Consider the following 8,679-nt stretch of genomic DNA (forward strand, 5'->3'; position numbering starts at 1 on the left):
ACTTGTGTGGGTAGCAGAACTGGAGCCTAAGGTATGTTTCAGGTAGCACCGGGGGAGTGAAATGCCATTTGTTTTTGTTGTGGTGTGTTTTGTTGTTCTGTTTTTTTTTTTTATATACTAGAAATGTATATTTATATATAGTAATTTTCATCTTCACTTGTCAGGAGAGATCTGAGGCTTCCTGCTGTTCACCAGTCTGGTATCTGAGTGGAAAATTTCATTGCCCAGTTTCAGTGATATGCAACTTATGCTGGTTCTTACGAATAGTTATAGAAGGCAAGTTACTGCTACGGGGCTCAATAATCAGGATGTCTCCATGGAAAGCCTGTTATCCTGATGAGACACGCTTCTTAAGTAAGCAAATATGCTGCATTGTAGCTGAAACAATTCCTAACTCTCCCAACTTTCCTCATCAGATCACTGAGTCCGGAGTTACAGAGTCTCCAACAACAAGGGGTTTTGAAGGATTTCAAATTAATTCCAGTCTAAAAGTTCAATGCTCAAGCATGTGCAGCATGCATTTCAAAATGTGTTTGAAGAGCACTAGCCAAATCTTGTCCTACTGCAAAGACCTCTGAAAGGAAGAGAATGGGTAGTGTCCCAGTATTTCTGGAAAGACCAGAAATCCACCCACTTCTGGATGTGTCACAACTTGCAGACAAACCAATTCAGAAGCAGCCCTTACATCTGATCTTAACTGATTTCCTGTTTGAGTACTTCAATGACACTGATTCATGGGAAAACCAGAGAGAAGCCATGGTCAAAATATTGGGCAAATTGTTTAAGGTAATGAGGGAGGACACTGTTTTTGTGAAGCAGCTGGTAGTGAGAGCCTGGAGGAGAAAACGGCTGCCTGGAGATAAGAACTAAATTCAAGCACAGGAGCAAAGTGAAGGGGGACATGCTGGTGTGCTTCAGCATGTGAAATGTCAAGACAGAAATGGTGTATGAATATTGCTCATCTCACTCAGCTGACTGGTACCCTTAGGTTATGCCTACACTAGTACATAATATAAGCCCCAGGATTTAACCTGGGTGCTCGATCCCTGATCATCTGCTCTGCAAAACGTATTAGCGTACTATATTCTATAGTAAAATCATTTGCAACAGCCCACATTCAGTAAGTCTGATTGCTCCGGAAGGACGACCAGTTGAACAATTCTGGTCACCAGGACCTGCAAGAGGTATGTGTCTACTGGGCTGCTTGTGAGGCTGGGGCCTAGACTGGATGAATAAAGCTTAAAATGAACTCTCCAAAGCCTGCCATTTTAAAAAAGTAGATCATCTTACAGATCAGACCTAGGGCACAGCTGTGTCAAGTTACTTAGCACAGTTGTATTAATTCAGGCTCTAGGGGAGAAGGTCGGAGTAGAGTGAGAGCAAATGACTTAAACCAGATCTACTGCCAATGGAGCATGAAGCTGTGCCCTCTGTGACATCAGCTGGTGGCTAAGGAACATATGGCTGTATCCACATTACTCAGCCAGTCATTCCAGTCACATTCCTTCTGTTCACAGCTTGCTTGAAGGAATCTTGTGCTCTTTGAGCTGGTGTTCTTTTTGCCCTTAGTGATATTCCCTATCTGGGAGCTCACCTCCATGTGAAAGCTCATTGTTATCATTAGGCACATATGGGATGCCAAAACCAGGAACTCCACAGCACAACATATTTGATCACTTCATTTTCTTGCCTAAAGTATACTGTAATTTCTTCCGTTTGGCTCTGTGGGTGGAACAGGCATTTCAGCACACACTGCCATGTTCATTACGCAGAGTTCTTCCGTGCTAGATATATTAACATCTTTGTTATTACTGCCAGCCCTCTCCTCCCCCATACCAAGCAGTTGCCTCAGAGAGGATTTCTTTTAAGGACAGACTCCAGTAGTAGTATTCTCCTTCTCCAAGTGAAAATCTCTTCAGAAATCAGTTCCTTCTGCTTTCTCAGAATCCTGCCTTTCCCAGATTTCTTAGAAAGTCATTATTTGAAGATGTTGAAACCACTAGCAAAACTATCACGTGAATTCTAGAAATCAGTGTCATAATTACCTCCTCATAATCAGTAACAACACAAAACCATAGCATTCGAGTTTAAAAGTTCAATGCAGGAAAAAATGTTTAACATTTAATATAAAATCAAAGTTTGACATAGCTTATTTTTCAAATGTCATCCTTCTGCTCATCAACTGACAATTAGACCACAACAATTAAAAAAGTAATCCTAAATACTTTTAGGAGCCTTATAAAAAGCATTCATAAAGTGCCACCCACAAAAGCACCTAAACAAGAATCTGAGAGAAATACCCATAAGGATGTTAATTTACTTAATTACTGCTGAGGAGTAAGCTGTCATTTGTGGAACTGTCAATTTAACAACCATACAACCCAGCAAAACTACTGCTCCATAGATGACATCCCAAGAAAGCACATGTATGCCGAGGCATGCAGCAGTCTTGTGGGGCTTTAAAATAAATAGGTACTAACGTCATCCAAACCCAAGACCAGGCAAGTGGAAATGCGGATTCTAAAGGGAGTGATCATCCCAGGCTCTGGCCTTATCATGTGGTAAAACCCAGGCAGCTTCTACAGCAAACCTTGTACAGCAAACAGGTACAGATTTTAGCTCTTTTTTACTGGGATAAAAACCATTCCCTGGTAGAAATAACAGAGAAAGACACCGGTCCTATGTTCTCTTCTCTGGCCTTGAATATACTGTACCATATAAGCACCTTTCCTCTTCCTATCCCCGAAAGAGGGGCTCAGAACAACCACTGCATCACAGTGAACATAGCTTGTTTTGCAGCAGACTCCCTCTGCTCAACTGCCCAGACAGTGCTCAGAGTTACCCAGAACACAACAGGACAAGGCTCTGAGGGCTCCCTTCCGCAAAACTCATGTCCCATATGAGGTGTCCAGGGAGCAGTTGTGCATCTTCCCAACACGAGGTAGCTGCCTATGGTCCACAAAGCCTTCTCCACTCCACCAGCTAGTCCATGTGGTGCTTCTGGTGGCGCACCAGCTGGGGCTGGAAACGAAAACTCTCCCCACACTGGGTGCAGTGGTACGGCTGCTCCCCAGTGTGGATACGGATATGCTTGATGAGGTTGGAGTTGCCACTGAAGCCCTGGCCACACTGGCTGCATTTGTAAGGCTTCTCACCAGTGTGGGTACGAGTGTGGTTAAGGAGGTCAGAGCTCTGCCCAAAATGTTTGCCACACTGCCCACAGGCATAAGGCCGGATGCCATCATGGGTTCGCTGGTGCTGAAGGAGGTGGGAGTGTTGGCTGAAGCTTTTCCCACAGGCTGGGCACTTGTAGGGCCGCTCGCCTGTGTGCATTCGCTGGTGCTTGATGCAGGTGGAGCTGTCACTGAAGATCTTGCCACACTCACTGCACATGTAGGGCTTGAGCCCGGTGTGGATGCGCTGGTGCTTGAGGAGGTTAGAGCTCTGGCTGAAGCTCTTCCCACACTCAACACAGGTGTAGGGTTTCTGGCCTGTGTGGACCCGCTGGTGCTGGATGAGATGGGAACTCTGGCTGAAGCCCTTGCCACAATCTCCACATAGGAAGGGGCGCTCCCCAGTGTGCATTCGCTGGTGCTGGGTGAGATGGATGCTCCGACTGAAGCCCTTTCCACACTCAGAGCAGATGGTGGGTCTCCCTGCACAAGCAGTGCGCTGTGAGGCTGCTGATGTCCTTCTGTCCTGTCTTTTTACCAGGATGATATTAGAACAAGGCGGCTTAGTCACCCCTTCTTCCTCACAGCCACCTTGCTGAGCCCTTGAGGAATCTTGCTGACTTCCATGGTTGTTCCCAACTGTTCCTCTCCTCCTCTGGATCCTGCTGCCAACATATCCTGCAGATCTGTGCTTGCAAGGTGATTTGGAAGGGGACCTAGCTCATCATCTGGAAAAAAAGTATAACTGTAACTGTGATTCTTGGTGGGGAATGGCACAGCAGAGTACAGGCAAGCTATTACCCCAGGAAGCATGATCTGAACTGTGTAGAAGGAGCAGTAAAAGGAAAACTGATGTGACACAAACAGTAGAGCCAAAGGCTAGGCTACAGGTGTCTCCTTGCCCCCAAGAAATCTTCACATCTTGGCTTCCTAATACTCTGTCTTCCTATACATACTCTTAACAGCAGACTGTCAAAGGCTGTCTGCCTGCTCTGAGGGGAAAAGAGGTCTCACTATGAGCTGCATGAAATAAAATAGCTGCTGAAGCAATTCAAAAAGCATTTTGCCTGCTTTGTCTTTATAATTTTATTTAAGTTATTCCTCACCCATGTGTGTCTCCTTTGAGGCCTCATGATGTTGTTCTTCTCCTTGGTCCATCTGTGCAGTTACATCAGGTTCAGCAACCAGGAATCCTTACAAAAGCAAACAAAAGTAATCTTAGTTGAATATTCAGCAAGAGCTTTTCATGTGTCTGAAAATCTACTGCCCCTGCTGAATATGGAGAGCAAGCAGAGGGGTTGCCTGAAAGAATTAAGTCAACTGAGCAACAACATTTATGGACATTCTGTAAGCTACTAAGGTACCCAGAGTTAGAGACTTGCCTTAGAGGAGATTCAAGTTTGCCTTCTCTTATCATAAGCGTTAGGACATAGACCAGACGTGCTGGACTTGAACTGGTTGACAGCCATGCTAGGTACCAGTGTAAGCAATGAGCAAAACCCAACTAAGCCATACTTACAGTTCTTTAATGATAGCCAAAAGACTCATTACTAAGATTATTTTAAATGGAACTTTTTAAATTTCTTTAGTCACCAGAACCTGATTTTCTTCCTTGCTACCTCATCTCTTTCTTCTGTTTCAAGACTCTCAGGCTGAGGCAGCAAAACCCAACAAAACATGATGGCAATATGACGTCTTGTCTACTCTAGCTGGATTTATCCCAGGCACAGACTGGGCAAAAAGGAAATTCAGTGCAGCCCTGCAGAGAAGGACTTGGGGGTGTTGGTTGATGAGAAAATGAACATGAGCTGGCTTCAGTGTGCACTTACAGTCCAGAAAGCCAACTGTATTCTGGGCTTCAGGATACTTCAAAAGAAGCGTGACCAGCAGGTCAAAGGAGGTGATCCTGCCCCTCTACTCTGCTCTTGGGAGAACTCACTTGGAGTACTGTGTGCAGTTCTGGTGTCCTCAACATAAAAAGGACATGGAACTGTTAGAACAAGTCCAGAGGAGGGCCACGAGGATGATCAGAGGGCTGGAGCAGCTCCCATATAAAGACAGGCTGAGAAAGTTGGGGCTGTTCAGCCTGGATAAGAGAGGCTGCATGGAGACCTCATAGCAGCCTTCCAGTATCTGAAGGGGGCCTATAAGGATGCTGGTGAGGGACTATTCCTTAGGGACTGTAGTGATAGGACAAGGGGTAACAGGTTCAAACTTAAAGAGCAGAGGTTTAGGTTGGATATAAGGAAGAAATTCTTTACTGTTAGGGTGGTGAGGTACTGGAATGGGTTGCCCAGGGAGGTTGTGAATGCTCCGTCTCTGGCAGTGTTCAAGGCCAGGCTGGATGAAGCCTTGGGTGATATGGTTTAGTGTGAGGTGTCCCTGCCATGGCAGGGGGGTGGAACTGGATGATCTTCAGGTCCTTTCCAACCTTAACTATTCTATGGTTCTATGATTCTGTTGATTCCCAGCCTGGCATCCCTACTGAGCTCCAGCAACTGCCATGGTTGCAACTGTTGGGCAGGGTGCTCTTACAAACACTGTCAGCACCAAAGATGAGAACTTTCCCTTCATGATTTCCTATTTTAAGGCCAAAGCCAGCCAAACAGTAAGCAACAGCAGTTAGTATCAAGAGGACAGGCATTAGCAGTTGCTGCAGGAAAAAAAATGCAGAAGAACAGAGAAAATAGTAATTTTCTATTAAGAGGTAGGAATCAAAGATGGCACGGAAAGGATACCATGTGGGTGTATCTAGGACCAGAGGCCGACAGCATCACAGCTAAAGCTGAGATCACTTATGGGAATATTTTTAAAGCATTAAAGATACTCCTTTCCCCCCCCCCTTTTAGTCTTTATAGGTTCTTACTAGTTTGCATCACGTCAAAAGCACAATCCCTGAACTCTGCTTCAAGCTACCAATCTGTCTGGACAACTGGTATCTCTGGACAGCTAGTCAAGCTCCAGACAAGATGGACTAACTGGACAGATGGCCACTGGTGCAAACTGATGGGTACCTGCTCCTGGACCTTCACCAACAGCTACTTTACAATAGGTAGTGAGTGATAAGGGATTAGATAGTGCCAGAATCAAGGAGACAACTCAGATGAAGGGAACAGTTTGAGACCTTGGATGCCTACAATTACAAAACCACCACTCTTTAAGTCTTTTATTCTATGTGGCAAAGCTGAACAGAAAGAAAGGGACCAAGCAAAAGAGAAAGACTGCAATCTTGAACTGAAGAACCATAAAGCAAAAAAATAAAAAATCAGACACACAAAATGAAGCCTTAGCTAAAGAAGAGAGGCCTTCTTAAAACCTTATTAAAAGTTAATAATCTAAGTTCCTACTGTAAATATCTGCTGAATGCTGAGTGGACCACCCCTGCAGATGGATCACTTCCAGCAGTTCCAAGCCAATACCTGAAAGGAGACTGCTTTCTGCAGCCCTACAGCTCTCGGGACTTTGCCACTATCAAGACTCCTTGCTCCAACAGCCCGGCACTAGAAGCCAGACCAAGCTGTCTTATGTGATATGTACCAAGACAGCCTCACTCCAAAGCTGGAGGAGTCAAAACCATCTCCACACACAGACTTTCCCTCCAGGCACCTGACCTCAAAGAGCAGAGCTTCCTTCCAAAAGCTGGCAGCAAACCTGAACTTCGGGAACCCAAAGCCCTCAGCATTCCAAGATCTAACAAATGCCCAACATCTGCCACCCAGGGAAACATCTAAGCAAGCAGACAAGGTAAGAAGAAGAGTTCCTTTGTGACCCTGGAAAGATTTCCTGGCTTGGGTTGCTGCTATGCTCAGGTTTGCTACAGCAGCTTAGCAGAAAGCAGATAACCCCAAATACAATTAACAAGCTGGTATGGAGCAAGGAAGTTTTGTCCTTTCCCATGAACAGTCATGTCCCTGTGGAAGGAAGGACAAATCTTATCAACAAATGGAACATTCTTCTTTCAGGGATTTCATCCTTTATTAGCAGGAGCATATCTCTGGGTGTACTGCATTTCTGCTTGAATGTGGGTACCAAGATGGGAAGAACGTCTGTGTATGTGGGTGTGTGGGGCTCTTGCAGGCACCATCCACTGCTTTACTAAAACAGGATCAGAAGGGTATCTAATTTGGGCCTCCAGCAAGGAAACTGCAAATCCCCTGTGCTGTTCCTGCTCCCTTGGCTTTAGTACTGCAATATTATTACCTAGATTTTATAGCTGGCTCATACAATTTATGTTCTTTACCTTGCCTACTTATTTTCCCTTGTGACCACTCAGCTCTACATTCCTCCCATGGCTGTACCAAGCTGTGGAGGTTATGGGACTCATCCTGGTGCAGATCTCCGTACTTTCAGCTTCTCATGCTCCTGCAGTGCTCTCGGTGGCTACGCACTCTCCACACAGTCACTCCAGGCATGACAGCAGAAACCTGCAATCCAGAATAAGGTGTTCAGATCTTTCTCTTTCCAGCTATTATCTGGGATGTGCTTGCAGTAAAAAGCAAAAAGTGAAGATATCATCACAGACAACAGTTACTCATGTAGCTGCCTGCATTTCTTTTGGTTTGACTAGAGCCCCCTTCCCTGTACCATCAGACGTACTCATAATAACCTGCAGTGCTTGCCTGTGCCTGCTCAGCCCTGAGCATAGCCAGGGTGCTGAAGCACAGACAGGGGAGCGCCTCTGGGGGGTGCACTGCTGGGGCACCCCCAACGGTGTGTGGAGAGCAAGTATGGTGTAGTTTTCGGGGAACAAGGCAGTGGCAGGGGTGTAAAGCTTCCTGTCTGCCATAAAAAGCACTGGGTGGAAAATAGGGAGGGACCGGCGTTTGCTCGCTGGCAGGAGGATGGAGAGGAGGAGCTGCATAACAGGTAAGGGAAGCGAGCAGACAAGGGTGGCCGCTACATCAGCGCCCCCCTGAGACAGGGGCGGGCCGGCCCTTCTTCGAGCTGCATTTTTGCTTCTCCACTGGCTATCTCCTTCCTGCACAGAGACAAGGACTGACGCGGGCCTCACTCCCGGCTCCCGGTGCGGCTGGCCTCCCCCCGGGAGCTGTGCGGCACAGCCCCACGTGGGCTGGGGCACCTCATCCCGGCTCACCGGTTCCGCACCGTCCCCCAGCGCAGCGGGTACCGGGAGAGCCGGCCACGTCCCAGCCCCGCCGTACCGTGCCTACCTGCAGCCGCCCGCTCCCGCCCGCCGTGCGCCGGCAGCGGCTTCCTGCTCCGCGGGCAAAGGGCGCTTCCTGGGCGGGGCGGGCGGTGCCGGGACTGAGGAGGCAGCCGCAGCGCCGCTGGTACAGTGTCCTGCTCTGCGCGGAGGAGGGCTGCACTGCCATGGGCCGCTTGTCGGGATGTCCCGATCCTGCTTTCCCGGGAAACGAGGCCTGGCAGGAGGAGGCGTGACTTACTCGCCGTTACAACCTCTCCGAAGCCTAATATCCAGTAGCTCACAGCAAGATGTTGTCCAGAAGTGAATTCTCGTCCGCCGCAGGGTTTTCAAACAGCGGAG

The 8,679-nt window shown here is 47.4% G+C and overlaps 1 protein-coding gene and 1 long non-coding RNA gene across 2 annotated transcripts; both read right to left on the bottom strand.

Annotated features, from left to right (window-relative positions):
* Positions 1–2,513: 2,513 nt before the first annotated feature.
* Positions 2,514–3,807, bottom strand: LOC117438396 (zinc finger protein 436-like; the record flags this gene model as incomplete). Its single annotated transcript, XM_034073935.1, has 1 exon — positions 2,514–3,807. A coding segment is annotated over one exon (825 nt), but the record flags the coding sequence as incomplete, so codon positions are not given.
* Positions 3,808–8,408, bottom strand: LOC117438397 (uncharacterized). The gene is made up of 4 exons (XR_004550745.1): positions 8,345–8,408; positions 7,414–7,597; positions 4,280–4,366; positions 3,808–3,901 (listed from the first exon to the last, which is right to left on the bottom strand). It is a non-coding gene; the product is annotated as an uncharacterized lncRNA (long non-coding RNA).
* Between the last annotated feature and the right edge of the window lie 271 nt (positions 8,409–8,679).

Source organism: Melopsittacus undulatus, unplaced genomic scaffold (assembly GCF_012275295.1).
Source record: "Melopsittacus undulatus isolate bMelUnd1 unplaced genomic scaffold, bMelUnd1.mat.Z mat_scaffold_225_arrow_ctg1, whole genome shotgun sequence".
NCBI lineage: Eukaryota > Metazoa > Chordata > Aves > Psittaciformes > Psittaculidae > Melopsittacus > Melopsittacus undulatus.